Genomic DNA, 20,590 nt, shown 5'->3' with positions numbered 1-20,590 from the left:
GTTCAAACCAGCTTCCCGCGCGCTGCGTCGCTTATCACTTCCGCTTCCTGCTTGCGTACGGGCGATTAAAGCGAAGGGCGAGCCAGGCGGGGTTGTTTGACATCGAGCGGTGTGGGTCGCTCCTTGTGTTTCTGTTTTGTGTGGTTCGAGGGCTCTCTTCGTTTGGCCTTTTTTGGAAGGCATGCTGGAGAATGGGAGTGGTTTGAATGTCCCTAACCGTGGGGAGGAAGGTGACAAGGGAGCGGCGGCGACGTCAGCCGTGGCGAATGCACCGAGTCTCGACACGGTCTGTGAGGGGCACCACGTGGTCCTAAAGAGAGACGACGTGTTTAAAGCTGTGCAAGTGCACAGGAAGAGGTATTTCTGCTTTAGCATCCAGTATGTATGAACCTTGAAAAGGGGGTGGTTCTCGACTTCCACAAGAACGTTTTAAGTGTTATACTAGAACAATGCAGATTTATGGTCATGTTATTAATGTCTTTAATGATCTCTCCATTACTAAAGGCGATTAGTTGTGGCATATTCTGCCTTCTGAGCAGTAAGGTTTTCGTGTCAACCAGGATACTAAGCTGGAAAATGCCTGTGTGTAAGTTCTGTTAGTGTGAAGCAGCTGATGCAATCTCAGCGGCTTCCTGGACTTGACAGAGTTAAATCTTAAAAACTGTAAAAAGGACTAAGATAACTAAAACCCAGCCTCGGCTGCATGGACTAAGACACAATAGATGCGAGCATTTTAATATACCCTGCCCATATGCATGTGCATCCTGTTCTCTCACAGAACATTGTGACCTATGGATCGTTACCCATGGATTATTCCTCAGTCCCCTACATCACTCTGCTGCAGCCCTATCCCTTCCCTTTTCGCTTCCCAATTACAAAACGTGCACTCTCAGAATCAAATTCAGGACCTGGAATGCCAGGGTGGTCATGGACAATCCCAACAGTGACAGATCATCATACCGCTATATAGCCCAGGAACTGAACCACTTTGAAATTAACATCACCATCTGAATAAGAAATCATGGATAGAAAATAGCCTGTTCAGAGAATGAGATGTATCTACGCGAATGACCAACAGGAAGAGAAATTCTGTCTTCATGACTTTGGGTTTGCCATTAGAATGAGCTAAACTGGCTTCTCAGCAATTTCTCCTGTAGATGAGCAAATATCTCAAGACCCTTCACTACATTCTGACATAGAACACGCTCATGTCAAACACTCAGACTAACAGATGAGGCCAGGAAGAAATCCTCAACAGGAGAGGAAAGAGTCTCAACAGGAGAGCAACTGATAAACCCTGGTCACTTCAGTCACCTCTGGAAAGGTGTGATTGACAAGGAAAGAATGGGGCAAGTCAACTCCAACAGAGTTATGACAGAATGCCTGGAACATGATCTTGCACTAACCAGCACCCTATTTTATCTGAGAGATAATGATAAAATTTCATTCTCAATCTAAACATTGGCACCTGCTAGCTTACATCATGAAGGAACTAATAGGCTGTCCAATTCACCTCACATGTGATGCATGCTGAAAGCTGATGAGCTGCATAATGCAGTTTATCATTTCCATCAATCATGCTCCTAAGCAGTAACGACAACAGAAATGCTGTTGCCGGAAAATCAATATCAAAGCACTTGATGCCTCTGCAAAGAGAGCTGTGCTCAATCAGCACCTCCCATATATTCTGACAAGTCCTAAACAACAGGAGCCAAGATTCTTCACAATACTTAATTTACCCTAAAATCCACTATAATTAACACTTGACACTTCTCTACTAGAGAGAACAGAAGCTGGTTTGATGGGAAAGGTGAAGAGATCCAGACGTTAATTAATTGTAAAAACATAGCAGTCTTGTGCTGTTGTTTAAAAAAAAACACCTCATTGAATGAAAAACTGGTCCGTAGGCATAAGAAAGCACTGGTTCAATATAAGAACTTGTGACCTAAAGAACAGATAGAATGTGGAAAGACAGCAGAAGATCTACCAACCAGTCAATAACAGCGATGTGTAGATTCTTCAACTTTCTCAAGACCATCTGCTACGCAAGGACCCACCTCATTGAGATCAGAAGAGAGCTTTTCAAGGATGGATGTCTTCTGGCTAGAAGGAGCACTTTAAAGAAGTTCTCAGCTGAGACTACCTTTGACACAAGTATGCTTTACTTCCTCTCACAGCACAGTATCCTCTACAGGCTCAACGCTACCCCAACCAAGCAAGAGGTTGAAAACCCACCCAATGGCTGAAAAACAAGTGTTTTTGTCTTCAGAGGCAAACAGGGCCCTTGGAGCAGAGAAAATCCCTGCTGAAGTAATAAAAAATGATGGAGAAGTACTACTGCTAATTCAAGACCTTATGAAGAGCAGAGCATGCTGGAGAAGACAGGTGCTGTAATAAAGTCCATCTTCTTGCAGAAGCAGACAAGTGTTATTGTAATAGTTACAGAGGGGTCTCCTTGCTCTACGAGGAAGAAAGTCATCACAAAGACCTTTTAAGCCAAAAAGCTCCTCCAAGGAGCAAAGTAGATTGACTCCATTAAGAGGTACAGTGCACATAACCATCATGCGGCACATCCATGAAAAATATAGGGAACAACATTAGCCACTTTGCATGGTCTTGCTTGACCACATAAAAGCTTTGATTCCATCAATGGCTGAATTATGGGAATTTCTTCTCAAATTTGGTAGTTCTCAGAAATAATTATCATTCTGCTCTGCTTCCTGGTGAAGTTGGTTAATCTACAGTATGAGCAAGAACATTGATGCTGTTTGTTTCCGCTCCATAACCCAAGATCACCCTAACCTCGGTCATTGATTTATAGTGTGTAGATGGCGCTGGTGTATGTGCACATTCAGAGAGTGAGCTCCAAGTCATTGACTCCTGCACTGGTGTACAAGAGGATCAGCCTTACACTAAACATCCAAAAATGAAGATCCTCTGAGACGGAGTCCTGATGAAGGGTCTTGGCCCAAAACGTCAACTGTTCATTTCCCTCCATAGATGCTGCCTGACCTGCTGAGTTCCTCCAGCACTTTTTGTCTGTTGACAAAGATCCTCTTTACCAGTCTGCCCCTGCCATACAATGCTGCCCTTGACCATCAGAATCCATAATAAGACTCTGGAAAACAGGAAATAAAAGCAGAAAATGCTTGAAATATTCAGCAGGTTAGGTAGCGTTTGTGGAAAGAGAAAAATAGAGTTAATGTTTCAGGTCTGAACTGTAAAAGTGAGAAAGCAAGCTTATTTAAAATTGCAGAAGGGGAGAGACAATAAGGTGCAAGGTCATAACGAGGTAGATTGTGAGGTCAGGAGTCCATTTTATACCAGGGAACCATTCAATAAGCTTATAACAGCAGCGGGATAGAATCTGTCCTTGAGCCTGGTGGTACGTGCTTTCAGGCTTTTGTATCTTCTGCTCGATGGGAGAAGGGAGAAGAGAGAATGTCCGGGGTGTGTGAGGTCGTTGATTAAACTGGCTGCTTTACTGATATTTTTACTTAATTAGGTATCTTTTGAAAATTCAAGTATACTACATTGATTCTCGCTTATTCAGCCTGGTAGTTGCATCTTCAAAAAAGTCTTCTGTTCATCAACCCATGGTGTAATCAATTATATTCTAAGTCTTCCATTCATAGAACCATGGTGTAGCCAATTGTATTCTCAATGTCGCGTTACCTCTTTTCAAGTGAACTGAGTTACAATTCAGCTTCCTCCTTTCTCAAAGCAGTGTTACCTTTGATACTTTCCTATCAGTTGAGACTGTTGCAGAATTTTGGGATTTTTGGAAATCATCACAAATGCATCTGTATCTCACTGGTCACCACTTAAAACACTGGGTTATAACCTGGGGATGTGGATAATTCAAATCCTGGGGAAATTTTTAGTTTTTAATAATTTCTCCATTACTTTCTTTCATTTAAAGTTGCTCATGCTTTAGACCCGTTGGTTCCCCATTATTTTTAATGCTTTATTGTATCTTTAAATTACATTTTGTAAGTCAAATCAACTACAAAAATTATTCAATGTCTAAGCCATTTCTTTATTCCCATTATAGTTTGCCCTGCCTCAAAGGACTGGCATTTGTTTTTGTTACTTTCCCTTTTTCATAGTCCATTTACTCACTAGTCCATCTAATTTGTTATGAATGCTTTTTGCATTCTTATGCAACACTCTTTAGTTGTATGCTTTCTGGCTTCTCAGAACAATGTGGCTGTGTGAGATTAAGGAAAATAATGTGGAGTGGAAAGCCATACCCCTTGTGATGTTCTGTTTTATGATGCTGTTATCTCCTTTTTTATGTTGTCCCAATGTGGAAGTGCTTTGCCTCTTCATCTTGAGTGGTTAAATTATTTTGTATCCCACTACTTGTAAACCATTTTGAAATAAGAGCCATTTCTTCTGATTTTTGGGTTATGCAACTACATCTGGGGAATTAAATTACTTTGGGCCACTGTCGAATTCGGTTGGAGAGAAGACTCAAAGACCACTGTTCTCGTTCAATCTCTTCATTACTTGATCCGAGGAGAGAGCACCAAGCCAGGCACCTACGTCCCGGACTGGGTGGTCTCTGAGATACATTGATCTACATACATTCTTATACTTTTTCAGAGGTGCAAACAATTGCCATACAAGGAATGATCATGCATTAGTCAGGCAGGATTGCATTTATTTTCTACATCATGATTGGTTACAGACAAAGGAATTTACTTAAAGTTACTACTTCTACAAAGCTATAGTTCCTTAATCTTTTCGGACCATCTGGTTCCACCATTTATCTTTGTATACATAAGATTCCTCATGGTGGTCTCAGGGTCAGTTTAGTGGAGCAGGAGTCAATTGTGCAGAGTTGCTGAGACAGGAACTGATTGTACTGGTACTATCATACCTCAAGGCTGCAGAAAACTAGCTGATGCAAGCAAAATCTCTGGAGCAAGGCACTGCAAAGCGAAGCACAGCTATTTCAAGCAGTCTATTACAGCCATAGTGATGTACCCTTTAATTCACATCTCAGGGCTCAATCTTTTACTCTCCTAACCTTTCCTTATACCTTATACACATTCTCACCACAACCAATACTCATGACATGCTGAAATGAGCTCTTGAGATTTTGAGAATATTTTACTTTGGTAATGAGACTTGAGATGAAAAATTAATTTTCAGTTCAGAACTTATTAAATCTCAAACATTTCTTCTCTATAGAAAAATCATCTTTGAGAAGCAGTGGTTTTACTTGGACAATGCAATTGGACATAAATATGGCACGACTTTTGAAGTTTCCATTGGTGGGGCACTCCAACCACGTAAAGCAAAATCTGAAGAAATTGAAGGTAATGACAGAAGCTCTTGTTTTGAAATCTGTATCTATGAATTGTATTTTTTTGCAGCTTAGTGTCAGTGCTACAGTTAATACATAATTATGGAACTGAAAAGGAAGGTGAGTTAATTTGCTTGGGGAGGAGAAAATGAGGGCCAAAATGTGCTTAACTTTTTGGGGGTTTTTAAGAGTATTACCAGCGAAGTGCTCCTCACAGGACAGCATGTTCAGCGATATAAGTATGGAACACTACTCTGCTGCTGGACTTGGCACCAAGTCTAAGGGAGGAGCAAAAACATTCCTGATCTTGGGGGCTGCTTCACGAGGTCCTTCAGAGAACGAAATCTGCCATCTTTCTTTCCTGGTCTGACCTATATGTGACTCCAGACTCACCCATGTGGTTGAGGCTTAATTGCCTCCTTGGTTCGGGGGCAATTGGGAATAGGCAATAAATATCAACATTTGACCAAGGATGTCTACGTCCCATGAATGAATAAAAACAAACTTTATTTGGTCCTATGGCTTTATACCAGTCATTAATGGAAAGTTTGAGTAAAATGCTTTATTTAAGCAATTGATGTCAATGTTTTGATTAATTTGCAGTGGATAAAACTGCTTTTAAAGATCAAAAATTGTATTTATTCTTAATTATATAAGTCTATTACAATTTTATTTGGATGTTTCTCTAATTACCAAGGTCATATAGAAGTGGTTGGTAGTCTAGGATTCTGTTGCCCTGGCCTAGTCACCACTTATCACAGAATGGCCATGGCAGTGAAGCTTTAAGCTCAATTAAATCTGCAGGGGAGGAAAAACTTGATGTGGCTGTGGGAGCCACAGTACATTGTAGAGGGTAGGCAGGAATGCATAGTTGAAGTTGCAGTCAGATCAGCCATGATCTTATTGAATGACAGACCAGGATCGATGGAGCCATGTAGCCTACTTTTAATTCATATGTGAGTAACTCGTGGCACAGCCCAGTCAAGCATCATTGGGCCCAGGATGTTTTCTAAATTCCCAATTGTTTAGCTTCTGGGCATTTCTTAATTGGTGGCAATGTTGTAGACTCTTTGTTTAAAGTTTAGTGCTTTGTTCTAAGAAATGAAACAAGATGGATATTTGTCATCAAGGATAGGGCAGGGTAATATTTCTGCTTAATAGCTTTATTCTCTGAAACGCACAGCCAATATTGGTTGCAGCTCAGTTATGGGAAGTTGAGTAATGTGGTTCTTCCACATTAAACACTAATTTGAGTGTTTTACACTAGTTTACACCTTGAAAACCTTTTAACCAAATAAGTGAAGCTAGATTTTTATCCATGTAAAAGGCATTGAGTGTTTTCTGTTTTAGAACATTACACATTATTTTTGCTACAGAACCCAATGAAGCAGGTGTTGATAACCGAAACATAATTGATGATGGCAAGTCTCAGAGGCTCAGCAGAGATGATATTGAGGCACTTAAAGGGCAAGGCTTGAAAGGGCAGGTAGGAATGTATTTTATACTATTGGGCATGGGCATTTGCCAAGTGTTAAACTTTTCACAGTAATTATATCCATCAGTATTCACAATAAACATTTTATTCTTAAAAGAAAAGTTTTTTTTTAATTTTACAGGATATTGTTCAACGTCTTATAGAAAACAGCACAACATTTAGAGATAAAACTGAATTTTCTCAAGAAAAATATATCAAGAAAAAGAAGAAAAAGTAAGCTGTTCATTGGGTAGGAGATGGGAAAACAATGCTTTTTGTTTTGGATGTAAATATTTTCACCCAAATTTCTTTTTTTCTTAGTTGCTATAATCTATAAATCAGTGGAGGAGGTGGTTGGGGATGGTGGATAATGATACCGATTACATATATTTTACAGTTTTCTTTCTTTAATTGTAATAAATATTAACTATCGTATTTTACGGTCAGCTTTTCCTTTTGTAAAATCCTGATTCAGTGGCTGTGCCATTTCACTACTTTGCAATGAGTGTGTAGTTAACTGACACATTGTATTAATACAATGTGTAGGCAAATTTCTGAATACTTACAGCGGCAGACTTGATTATCTTTAAAACAAAATTTGTGTGAAAGCAAGAAATATGTGTAACTAATCAGGTAAACAATAATTGTGTAACTGTTTTTGCAGTTCAAATTTTTAATTTTGCTCCAAGATGGTGAAAGCTAATTCCTAGTAACATTTTAACTTGGTTACATCTTGTTCACAGATATGAAGCATTTATAACTATCTTGAAACCCACTGCAAGAATAATGGCCATGATGTATCATTGCCGTGAACCAGGTAAAATTTGGTGAGTGATCATGCTGATCTTTTTTCCGTGAAGTTTAAAATGTTTAAAACACATTCCAGACCAGTAGCTGCTATAGTTTTGAATCCACTTCATTAACTGCCTCTTCACCATAAATAAACCAGTTTGATAGCTTGGTATGAAAGTGTCTGTTGTGACTAATGGAGATTTCTTGCTTGATGTGGGTATGTAGGTGAAATTACTATATCAATTCTTGGGGCTATAAATGGCTTTATTGTGCATCCAGGCCATGCTATCTCAAATTACTTTGTAATAGAAAGATTTTCTTCAGTTTAGAAATAAAGGACTGTAATGGTATGTCTGTGAAAGGTGATTTTTATTTCGGGGAAAGGCACAAGGAAGCGAAAAGCAACCTGTTTGGTTTAGAAATCAGTTTATAAAACATTTTATTAAATTTAATCTATTATTGTTCTGGTTCCTTCAGTATCTTTGATGAAAGAAAGTTTAAATCATTTGTGCTAAATTGCACTAAGTTAATAGTGCAGTACTTCACAAAATGATGATTATTAATTGTCTAACAACATGATATTTGAAAAAACTATTATCTAAACATTCTCTTCCAGTCATTTACGTTATGACACCCTGGCTCAGATGCTCGCTTTTGGGAATATCCATGCTGGCTGCAAAGTAATTGTAGTGGAAACCTGTGCTGGCCTGGTACTAGGCTCTGTAATGGAGAGGTTAGGAGGTAAAAAAAAATCTAAATTTGCAGACTTCTGACATGAGGATTTCTAATGTTGCAAACGTACTTCTTTTAAAATTACATTGTATTCTTACACTGACCACCCCCTCTCCACCCCCCATCCCCCCCCCCACCCCCCCCCCCCCCCCCCCCCCCACTGCCAACCCTCTGAGAACTTTATTGCACAAGCCTTCTTTATTTACAATGAGGCCCTAAACCATGGCAGGAACTTCCACACTCAGACCCATTACGTTGGCAGGGTTGGCTTGAAAAGCTCTGCCCTTGAAAATCTGTGGTAGCTGGCTATGCCAACTGTCAAAGTACTAAACCTTTTCTCGCATTCTGAAGCATTGAAAAATATTTAATCTATTATGAAATCTATTAAATTTGAAAAATAATTTTAAAAAGTTAATAATTTAAGTATAAACTAGAAATGACGTAATTCAAAATGGATAAATCTAAAAATGCAGACACTTGCCTTAATGTCTCTGGCATTTTACTCCTTCTGAAATAAATAGCAAAGAGCAGGTTGTCCATGCTGATTTTGCATTTCCCTATAAAATCCAGCCTGTTTCGTCTTGATGAAAATACCACAATGCATGTAAGAGAAACTACAAACTCCTAAAGGAAAAAGGTTTCTCAAAAAAGATAGGCTTAATTGGTCCTGAACAACCATGCTCATTATTCTCTTGTCCAACTCCAGTTGCCTCTAGTCTGGAAGGAATAGAACTTCCCAAATTACCTGTAACTAACTGTGCTAACTTGCTGTCAAATCTTTGATCTCTCCCCTCTATAATGCCACTTCTTCACCTCCTCATTTGATGTCCTTGACTGCATATCAGCCATTCGTAAAAAAGCTGTGTGTCCTCTTCAAATCCAACACAAGATCTTTGTGTCACCTGTGTAAGCCTTAGCATACTGTAAGTGGTAGCATTTTCGTCTCTGAGTGAAAAGGTCATGGGTCCATTATCACACTCCAGAGAGTTAAGCACAGAAATCTAGGCTGAAATTCTAGTGCATAGTTGAGAGAGTGCTACATTATCAGAACTATTATCTTTCAGATGAGGCATTAAATTGAGGCACTGTCAATTCTTGCAAGTATACGATAGCGATTCCATGCCATTAGTTTGAAGAAGAACAGCAGCAATATCTCTGGTGTCCTCACCAATCTTAATCAGCATCACGAAAACAGATGTATCTGTTGACAATAACATTGGCGGTTTGTAGTTTATAAATTGGCTATCTTGTTGCCAATGTTTATAGCAGTGATTACACTTCAAGCATGCTTCATTAGGTATAGAACACTTGGGGTGTCCTGATGTCATCTACGTAAATGCTGCTTTCAATCATAACTGGTTTAACTGGCCATCTCTGGATCCCTGCCTCAGAATCTGCCCCTCATGAAATAGGATAATAAGAAATAGAATCAAGAGTAAACCATGCTGCCCTTGAGCCTGCTTTGGTATTCAATGAGATGGTAGCTGAACTCAATCCTACCCATTTTTCTTTCCCTGGGGCCCTTGATTCCCACACTGTCCAAAAATCTATCAGTTTGCACCTTAAATTTAATCAATGGCTGAGCATCTATGGTCCTCTGGAGTAGAGCCATCCAGATTTTCATCACTTTGCATAATTCTTTTGCTCTCAAGTCCTAAGAGGCTGAACACCTTATCCCATGACTGCCCACCAGATGATGAGTCTTGACGCAAAGTTCACCTGTCTTATTAGTCAGACTCTAATGCTGGGTCTTGACCCGAAACATTGACTAACTCTGCCTCCACAGAGGAAGGGAGGCAGGTAGGTAATCAGGGAAACTTCCAGAGTTCATCTTGCTCCCAAACCACTACTGTGTTGGAAAATGATAGGCTGATTGTATTCTCTGAGGAATCCCAACTAGAGGCAAGATTACAGCACTGTGGGTAGCTTGGTTGCACAAGGGAAAAGGATCAAAAGTCCAAGGGTTGAGGGGAATAGACAGGTGCTTCTGCAGCCAAAGATGTGAACCTAGAATTGTATGTTGTCTCCCTGGTACCAGCATCAAGGATGTCACAGAAAGGTTGCAGGGCTTTCTAAAGGAAGATAAACAGCCAGAAGTCATTGTCCACATTGTTTCTCAAGTTATAAGTAAAAACAGAGGTGGGATCCTACAAAATGAATTTGAGGAGCTTGGTAACAGATTAAAGAGCAGGATCTGTAAAGTTGTAATCTCTGGGTTACTTCCAGTGCCATGTGCTAATGAGTAAAGGAATAGGATAGGTCAGATAAATGCATGGCTAAAGGGATGATGCATGAGGGAGGGCACTAAATTTCTGGAAGGGTTTAAGCTAACTCCGAAAGGGAATGGGGCATAGAGTCAATGTACAATTGGACGGGAGTAGCAGATAAATAAAGAAGGAAAACTAAATCAGTCGAATAGGCAGAACAAACAAAGGCAAGTTAAGGCACATTGGCTAAATGCAAGGTGAAATTGCATCTTTTTTTTAAGGCAAGGAGTCTGACTAATAAGACAGGTGAACTTTGTGTTGATCAGCACCTGAGAATATGATGCTGTTGCTTTCAACAAAGAAATGATTGAAAGAAGGGTAGGACTGGCAGCTCAACATTCCAGGGTCTAGAATCATCAGGGAATGTAAAAGGGGAGGTGGCATTGCAACATTACTGCAGTAATGGACTCCAAAATTCGTGAGGAATGAAATCCTAAAAAGCTGTTCCAATTTGGCCCATATAAGTGGACGTTAGAAACAAATAGGCCACAATCATTTTGTGGTTGGGGAGGAGGATGCTAGGTTCCCTAACAGCAGGAGATAGAGGAGCAGATATATAGATAAATCACAGCAATGTCAAAGTAATAGGATTATAGTGGTAACAAGAGAGATTGAGGACTGGATAAAGAGGGAGGAGCCTGGGGTGGGACCTAATAGAAATATACAAAAGCATGAAGGGCATAGATAGGGTAGATATTAGGAAGCTTTTCCTCATGGCAGAAGTACCTTAAAACTAAAGAGGATAGATTTAGGGTAAGGTGTAAGAGACTTAAAGGGAATCTGAGGAAGAACTTTTCATCCAGGGGGTGGTTGGAATCTGGCAAGTGCTGCCTGAGTGAATGGTGGAACAGTTTTAAGAAGTATCTAGACTAGCACTTGAATCAGCAAGGTATAGAAAGCTATGGACCAAGTGCTGGTGAAAGGTATCTGCTCCAGCTTCCTATATCTCCATTGCTCAGACTTGCTGCTTTTGGCAACTTTGAGCCTCTCATTTTAGTTTACTTCTTTGTTGGCATGGACATGATGGGCTAAAGGGCCTGTTTCTATGATGCCCAAGTCCTTTAATCTCACAACACTTAAAAAAAAATACCCTTTCTTTTTGTTTATTTTTCTACCAAAATGGATGACATTTTTCCACATTATTTTCACTTTGCCACATCCTTGCCACCTTCCCTGTCTGTATCCCCTCAAGATGAAAAACACTATGATGCTGGAGGAACTCAGCAGGCCAGGCAGCATCCGTGGAGAAAAGCAGGCTGTCATCATTTCGGGTCAGAACCCTTCTTCAGGAAGAAGTTGACCACCTGCTTTTCTTCAGACGTTGACCGCCTGCTTTTCTCCACAGATGCTGCCTGGTCTGCTAAGTTCCTCCAGCATTGTAGTGTTTTTTCATCTAGATTCCAGCATCTGCAGTCCTTTGTTTCTCCTGTATCCCCTCAAAGCCTCTTCACAGCCTCTTCATAATTTACTATCCAGCTTTGTATCATCAATAAACTTGGATAGATTAATTGTGGTACCATCAAACAAATCACCGATATTGATTGTGAATAAACCTAAGCACCAATCCTTGCAGCATCTCATTATTTACAGCCTCCCAAGCTGGAACTGACCCATGCCTTTACACATAATTATTAAAACATTCTCAACAATTTACTCTTGTATTCTATCCTCTCCATCTTTATCAATGTTTTAGTCATCTGTTCCAGCTTCCTTAAGCTCCAGCACTCAGGCTTGCTGCTGTTGGCAATTTTCAACCTCTTATTTTAATCTGTTGTTTTTTTCTTTAATATCCATAGCTTCTCACAATGGGATATACAGTTGTTGAGAATTTAAATATTTATTTACATATTTGCCATTGTTTATCTGCTGGAAAACCTTGTCTGATTTCCCAGTTGACCTGACCCAAATTGCCAGTCGTGTCCATGTGATTTACTTTATTTAAAAATTCTAGTTTCTGAGACAATTGAATCTCATTCACTGAAAATAAAAATTCCATATTTATGTAATCAATTTTCTTCTGAGGATCCTTTGCAATGAGATTAATAATTAATCCAGCCTCTTTATATAAATTAAGTCCTAAAGTGCATGTTCCTTTATCTCACCTAGATATTTTGCTCCAGGATACTGTTTCAAATGCATTCTTGTTCTCTGCTTGACCAAGCACTTTACTAACTAACCTGACTTACACAAAGTATGAGCTAAATATTATTTGAAATTAATTTCTCATCTGCAAGATAGCCCCAAACCAGAAGACAAACATGTCTGTATTTAGCATTCAGTTTCTCATTCAACATAACCTATTCAATTTCTCTTTGCAGGTTATGGCTCTGTTGTCCACATGTATCCAGGTAGCATGCCTATTAGAGCAGCAATGGAGAACTTTGGATTTCCAAAATCATTTTATGACCACCTGTATGATTTTCCTATCAACAAATTGAACAGTCTTCTTTCTGGAAAATTTTCAGCTGAGAATGAAACATTACAGAATCAAACCAAAGTTGAGTTGGGAGAAGGTAATAGGAGCCCACTGAGCACACAACAGGGTGATGGGGTGCTTTGTGCCAAGACCGTGATGGATAACAACCAAGCTGGGGAAACTGAGGCCAAGGATGTTGCTTGTGAGGACACAGAAAATAAAGAGACAAATGCAGATAGAAAATCCAATGTAAGATTTGTTTCAGTAGGATATAGATGTAGAATGTTAAATTCTAATACATCTGATTTCTGGGGCTCAGTGATTAAAATATTTATTGTGCGTGCGTGTGTGTGTGTGTGTGATATCTATTTCTTCGGATTGATTAGTTTTTATCTGGGGATAATCAATTTGTTTGATTGCTATTGAGAGCAGAATCCCCAGGTGCCCAATCCCCACTAACTTGAGCAAATGTGACAAGCAATAAAATAATGTTCAATATTTTCCATCTTCACAAAGAGACTATTTTTGCTGTTTTTCTTTTGGTTTGCATTTTCTAATTGAAATTGTGTTTGAACCTAATCAACACTTTTTATTTGCCTCTGCTCTTAACTGTTTTGTAATTTTGCATTAATTGCTCAGGCAAATTTGGTCTTGCGGAGGGGACGGGGTATGTACATTTTAGCTGTCTCATGGCATTGTCTTGGTCAGTTTAATTATTTGATCCACTTCTCTCTTCATATGGGTCACTAGAGATATTGGGGCAAGTTACTGACATGGTTGAAATACTTGCTCTGCTGTAGACTTCCACTCAGTGATCAAAGCAGCAAATTTCAGTTTCATACTACTTGTGATGCTTGAATTTCAGCCTACAGAAATTCCCAAGCAGAAGTTTCTTGGCAAGTGTGCATCTAATCATTGACTTAAAACTTAGCAAGTCTTAGTGATAACTTCAATGGGAGAAGGCAACAGAATAATTGATTTCTTCTTGCTTTCTTTGAACTGAAAAAGTGAATGCTTGTGTGGCAATTCAGAATGCTTTGGGTTTAACTATATTGAACAATACTAATCAATGTAATTTCAAAATGTAATCTGTTAAATAGTCCCTCTTTGAAAATCCGAGTGTCCTGGCTAAAACACATCCTGGGCAACTATTAGCTCATGGTTTTTGATGCTCACCTGCATCATGCACTGCTGACAAAATTTAGCCTGGAGGGAGTGGGGAAAGAACTTGATATATCTCCTTTCTGATAGTCCCTTACTTCCATACAGGGCCATACTCTTGCCATCTAATTCTGGCTGCATTGTTACTTGATAGCAGTATTGTTCATTTACTTCCTGTAGGATAGGAGATTTATTTTAATAATTTAAAAAAAAATAAAAAGACAATGCTTGTGATCTGCAGCCAGACCTTTCTTATTTGATTGTTCTTGAACAGTACTGTGCAGACTTCAAAACATATTTATATTTGCTCTTATACAAGTCAAAACATGTCTCATGACAGGTCGAAGAAAGGAAAAGTAAGCAAGAAGATCGACTCAAGAAACTGCAGGCTGCTGCTGCTGTGCTTCAGGAGAGAAATGCAGATGGGTCTGGATTTTAAACTCTTTGCTTTTGTTTTGACGAATGTTATAACTGATGTGAAAATATTGCGTGCATTTGATTTTTTTTTTGTTAAGGTGAACACTTAGTGGTTATGTTGACGGTCAGGGGAGATGCAGCCCAAGTAATGGATCCCATTGACCCACTGACTGCCCTTCACTGCTGGGGCAATTAATATCCTGAAACTATAGCAGCAAATCGCTATTCTTGCTATTTCACACCCCACCCCTAGCACAAGTGATGCAGAACCAAACCTACATGTGCTAGACTCCATGCATGCTCTTTCCCCTTTCACTTTCCTTTCTTCCCCTCTCTCTGTATATGATGCCACAGACAACCTGAATTGTTGCCGACTGATATCCATTAAAGGACTGTCCCCCAATGTGTGCAGACTTTTAAGTAATTATTTTTTATTTGAAAATGAAACTGACCCTAGCCCACTCCCTCCCATATAAAATCTTAGGATCAAATATTTTATGATTACCTGTCCATTTGTAAATTATCATTGGATGTGCATAATTGCTTGTTTGCAGTAATTTCTTCTGATATAACTCTTCATATATGTGAATGTACTATAATGGTTTTTGGTATCTTTGTCCTAAATATATGCTTTCACTTCAGCTCTATCTTTAAAATCCATTTCTGACCAAGCTTTTGCTCATCTGCCCTAACATCACCTCCTTTTGGATGGTGTGATTTTAGTGCAATTGTGCTTTTGTGAACTGGCTTGGAACATTTTACTCTATAAAGGTGTCATACAAATCCAATTTGCTGGTAATGGCAGCTCCATATAAATGCTATATGCCCATATTGTTCTTCATATAGAACAATTATAGTCACTAGCTAACTTCACTTAAATGAAAATTCTCTATGTTTTATTAAATTTTGATGTTTTAGGTTAATTATTGCAAGTAGGCTGTATCCTAGTCCCTTACTACTTTCTCTTCTGGAGTTTGTGGCACCATCCAGACCATTTGTCATCTACTGCCAGTACAAAGAGGTAAAACTAGATATTTGGTACATAATTAGTTTGATTGAATATTTGAGAGCACAGCTCAATTCATTGATTTTCTTACCCTGTCTAGCCATTGCTCACGTGCTATGCGGATCTGCGAGAAAGAGGTGGAGTTATTAACTTAAGACTATCTGAAACGTGGCTGAGGGGTTATCAGGTAAATTTAAATTCATGCTATTTGGATGTGCCCCCTTAAATAGAATTTCAGAAACAGATATTCAGCACCTTCCATTTTCATTAAATCTTAAGCTGCTGTATGGTATCCTTGTAACCAAATTGTAATGTTTTTCTAGAATATTGCAACAATTATGCAATAGTTCTTTCTGTTTTAGTCACATTGAGTGTATTATAGAGTGAAGTTGAGTGGGCAAGTTGCCTCCAAATAATTACTGCAAGCCAGAATGCAATCAGTGACCCATCCTTGTGCACACAAGCTTCTTAGCTGCTACAGCAGTTGATATGGTAATCCATGCACATTATATTAGGATAAGATACACATCAGAATCAGATTTGTTATCACTCACATATGACATGAAATTTTTTGTTTTGCGGCAGCAGTACAGTGCAAGATTCTTTAATTTGTCCAAACAATATTTTGTTTGGTATGACAAATCAACATTTTTTTTTCTATATTTATCTTGGTAACTCTGCAAATGTGGCTATTGCACATTAGCTTTTTTCCTCCAGGTCACTTGTATTAAAGTCATGGAGTCCTCAGTCATATCTGTGTTGATCATCAAACACCCATTTACACTAATTTTGCATTAACTTCATTTTATTCTCTTAGCTCTCCAAGTTTCTACCATTCGCCTACAGACTAGGGATAATTTACAATGGCTAATTAGCCTAGGATACACTTTGTACAATAAAGACTGACACAAAATATTTAATGTGATCTTTTCACAGCCTCATTCTTCAGGGAGCCAATGACACCTTGGACCTCTGTCTTCCTTCTTCGACACTTAAACTCTTATTGTCTGTTCTTATATTCCTTGCTTATTTGTCCTCGTGGTTAATTTTCTTCTTTTTTTCCTTATATACTGGAATCTGAATTTATTTTGGTCTAAGACTCCACTACTAATTTTTGGCTCTTTGTTTTCTCTTTTGACTTAATCAAGAAAATTAAGCATGGTTAGTTTAATCCTCCCTTGGAATCTTTTCTCCTTACTAAGATACATATTGCTTAATGTCATAGATTATATGTCTGTCACTGCTTGCCCACTTTCCAGCTATTCTTTCAGCCCCAACCCTTCTAGCTAACTCTGTCCTCCCTCCAGTTAAACAGTTGTTTCTAACCCAGGTTTCCCCTTCCTGAAACCTAGTGGGTGATCATTTCAAACAACTTATGCCAGGTTGAACCTAATGTAGAGACCGAGTTTACTGGAATGGTTTTTAATCATTTTGATTTATTTTAAAAAAACCTTTAATTATTATATTTCTAATTTTCAAAACCTTTTGATAGCTTAAGCAGTTCTTAATCTATTATAAGTTTTCAAAAGTATCTTGGGAACATTGCAAAGTTTTAGCAGCTTTTACACTCCTAGCTAAGGCAAGGAGGCATGGCTTAGTCAATGTCACTTTTTTCATTTCTTTTGTGTGTGGCTCTTATTTTCCTGCCCTTGGTGCCAGACCTCGTCCTCTACCTCCTCCCACTCTCTCTCTCCACCACCCCATGCACCCTAGTGATGGTATTTATTTCATGGATGACTTCTCTACACATTCCCAGTGAAGGAACCATGAGATAAATCCTGTCCTGAAGTTCCTGGTGAGCATGGCTATCTTGCCATTGATTGCAAGTTCTGGGCCATTGAAGACAGTTTACAAACTGGGCAAGCGAAAGCCATTACTGCTATTGTGAATAATTATTGAAAATGTGTAAATTTTAAAGAAAGTAGACTGAATGACTTTCAAACCTAGCTAATCATAACAACATACAAATGATTTGTCCAAATTTTTTCAGGTTTTGCCAAACCGAACTCATCCGAAGTTGACAATGAGTGGAGGTGGTGGTTATATCCTGACTGGTATCACTATTGCTATGGACAGAGACAAATCTGTTGCCAGTATTCCTGAGCCACAAGAGTTTGAAGAAGCTCTAGCTAAAAGACAAAAAGTAGAAGATTCTATAAGTTAGCTGTCTGTCATTCCTCAAAGCATTGCTGGTTATCCTGAAGCTGCTCAATACTGGAACACCATTGAAAACTTCAAGTCATGGGTTTTAAAGAGGCTACACTCTGTTAATGTAAAATGGAATTTGTGTGTTTTTGGAGGAAAGTTCAAAAGGTATACTCAATGCAGTGAAATGTATAAATGTATATCATTTGTAAAATACTTATTTTTGTGTGGATTTAAAGGGGCAAGAAAGGAAAAGGAATTAAGTATTTTGGAAAATGTGTACACGCTGAAGTTTAGCTCAAGAAGAGCAGGTTGCAGAACTCTTATGCAGACAATGCTGTTTGATTGTTCCATTTGTCTTGCCCTGCTGTAGGGCCTCCAACCTTAGGAAATGAAGGTCCGATTTAGTCAGATTTGTGGAGCCCTAGGGAGATACAACATAGGAACAGGCCCTTTGGCCCATCGTCTATGCTGACCATCAACCACTCATTTACCTTGTTTTTTTTAAAATTCCACCCACATTCTACCACTCACCTACATTCTAGGGGCAATTTACAGTAGCCAATTAATCTTATCAATCTGTGTGGCTTTGAGATGTGGGAGGAAACCAGAGTACACTGAGGAAGACCACATGATCACGGGAGAATGTACAAACTCCGCACAGACGGTACCCGAGGTCAGGATTGAACCCAAATCGCTGATGCTGTGATTTAAACATTTCTGTAAATCAAGATATGAAAATTAATTTACTGCACTGAATGTTTTTTGCTCAGTAATTTTAGTGATTTTATTTATACATTTTGTCATTGTTTTCAAGAACAATTTAACTATGTTGTCTCATCACTTTAATTAACTAATGGAATTACTTAAGATATTTTAATCAAAATTAGCTGCATTTTAAATTTTGTTCTGTCTGCGTCTTTGTGATGTGTCCTAGTGCTTTGACAAACTGCATGGATGAAAGTACTGGCATTAAATTTCTTCTTTGCAAATCTTGTTACTTTGAAAACTAATTTATTCTTTAACCCCTTTTTAAATACGGGCTTTAAAATCAACAGCTGCATGTGTTTTCAGAAAGCAAATTGTGCTATAAAAGTTAGCATGCATTGAAGACTTGTTATGTTGCTTTCTGGGTTGAAAACCAATTTTCTTAATTGTAATAAAGATACTTTCATATTTAAAAATATTCAATTTAAATTGCAATAAACTGTAATTTGCTATAGAAAATCATTTATAGAATATGTGAAAATCTTTGAGAATTACTTTGATCTATTTTCAACTATGACATATTAATCACATGAATGCATTTTTGAATGTTCCTTTCGGTTTTGACTGTTCCACTTCACCTAGATGATTCCGACTATTTTAAGATCATAATTCATATTGTTAGATGAAACTCTGAGTTTCCAGTCCCAACATTCTGTTTGCATGTGCATTCTTGTAACATTTAAAATGATGAAACCATTTCTCCCATGTTCCTTGTGTCATTGTGGAAGGTAATGTCATATTTGTTATAATGCTTTGCTCAATTAGTAATACTGAAAGTGTGGGAACAGACTTGCCTGACCATGTACCCTGATATTTCTGCATTGCTGTTTTTTTTCTGACTCAACAGGCCCACTTTAAGTAGACCTCAGTTAGCATTTACTTAATGAAGTCCTTCATCGTAGCAAAGATGTATTAAATTTGTCACTTAACAAATGTTTTATTCACTACAAGAAAGGGCAGTGGATACAGTTGGAGACTGTACCTCTTGCACGGTTCTGTGTAAACCAATACCACAAAAGTCTTTCTGTTCAGATCAATAGGAAGAAGTCCCTTAAGTAGGAGTAGGAAGCTCACTTGGAACACCAATGCTCTTCCATCTGGCAAGAATGAAGATTAGATGAATGACTGTTATGCTTCAAATTGAAATTTGAGATTGGCTAGTTTCTGACTTCTCTTGCCATCCACAGCAGCTGGTAGTATTTGACTGTCACTGAAGCAGCAAACAGCAGCGTTACTGGCAAGATATATGATTGTGATATTCACAGTTGTTTCTGGAATTGCACCCAGCGAAGTTGAGTTTACTGTACCTCCCACTATATAAATGTTAGCATAATGGAGGGGTTTTAGGAACCTCACACCTTCGTTAATCAGGGGAGTGCTAGGATCTTACAGTGCTGGATCTTGAACATATACAGTAAGTGAATGGATTTGAAGCACTGGTGACACATTGAAAGGCTGCTGCTCCAATAGCTCTCAAATGATTCCAAACTTTTAAATATGCTGAAGCAGCTATGTTTCTGAAAGAGAAATCCATTCTTAACGTCCATTTTGAGCACAAAGCATAAACAACAAAATTTAACAACTGTTTATCCCATATGTATGATTGGTGATGTTAACTTGGTGGTGTGAGAATGGTTGCCCTGAAAGGCACAAAAGAGCACAATTCCCAGAGTACGTATATGGAATAAGACTCCACTACAAAGTTAAACCAGCAACTGTATAATTTGCTTAAATAAATGTTACAGTGTTACAAAATGGGCAAGGGGCAATGTAAGAGCTAAAAGATGATACATATATCTAAACAGGATTTATGGTCAAAGTGCAATGTAGAATAAATACTGCTCCACATGTGCACCTGCCAGGACTTTGAGGCTTTAATTTGATCGTGGTCGTAAATATCAATATATACTGTTGCAGTATATACACTGCAACACTGAACAATGTTGCAGTGTTTCCCAAGTACTGTTATTGTTTTTACCTGTACTACATCAATGCACTCTGTACTAACCCAATGTAACTGCACTGTGTAATGAATTGACCTGTACGATCGGTATGCCAGACAAGTTTTTCACTATTCCTCAGTACAAATGACAATAAT

The 20,590-nt window shown here is 38.5% G+C and overlaps 1 protein-coding gene across 1 annotated transcript; it reads left to right on the top strand.

Annotated features, from left to right (window-relative positions):
* The first annotated feature begins 36 nt into the window (after positions 1-36).
* trmt6 (tRNA methyltransferase 6 non-catalytic subunit) lies at positions 37-18,954 on the top strand. Its single transcript, XM_052010639.1, has 11 exons — positions 37-357; positions 5,200-5,327; positions 6,691-6,800; positions 6,931-7,022; positions 7,532-7,615; positions 8,197-8,321; positions 12,898-13,244; positions 14,497-14,582; positions 15,492-15,594; positions 15,680-15,766; positions 17,570-18,954. Exons 1-11 carry the CDS (start codon positions 182-184, stop codon positions 17,741-17,743), a joined length of 1,512 nt encoding a protein of 503 aa, XP_051866599.1. The 5' UTR covers positions 37-181; the 3' UTR covers positions 17,744-18,954.
* Positions 18,955-20,590: the final 1,636 nt, after the last annotated feature.

This window comes from Pristis pectinata, chromosome 3 (assembly GCF_009764475.1).
Source record: "Pristis pectinata isolate sPriPec2 chromosome 3, sPriPec2.1.pri, whole genome shotgun sequence".
NCBI lineage: Eukaryota > Metazoa > Chordata > Chondrichthyes > Rhinopristiformes > Pristidae > Pristis > Pristis pectinata.
The sequence above is the reverse complement of the archived record's forward strand: the minus strand, read 5'-3'. Positions and strand labels throughout refer to the sequence as shown.

Excerpts from the sequence above, each read along its gene's own strand:
- trmt6 (XM_052010639.1), top strand. The coding sequence starts at position 182 with ATGCTGGAGAATGGGAGTGGTTTGAATGTCCCTAACCGTGGGGAGGAA. Across the intron at positions 7,616-8,196 it reads CGTGAACCAGGTAAAATTTG|TCATTTACGTTATGACACCC; the intron begins GTGAGTGATCAT and ends ATTCTCTTCCAG. Across the intron at positions 15,595-15,679 it reads TCTACTGCCAGTACAAAGAG|CCATTGCTCACGTGCTATGC; the intron begins GTAAAACTAGAT and ends TACCCTGTCTAG.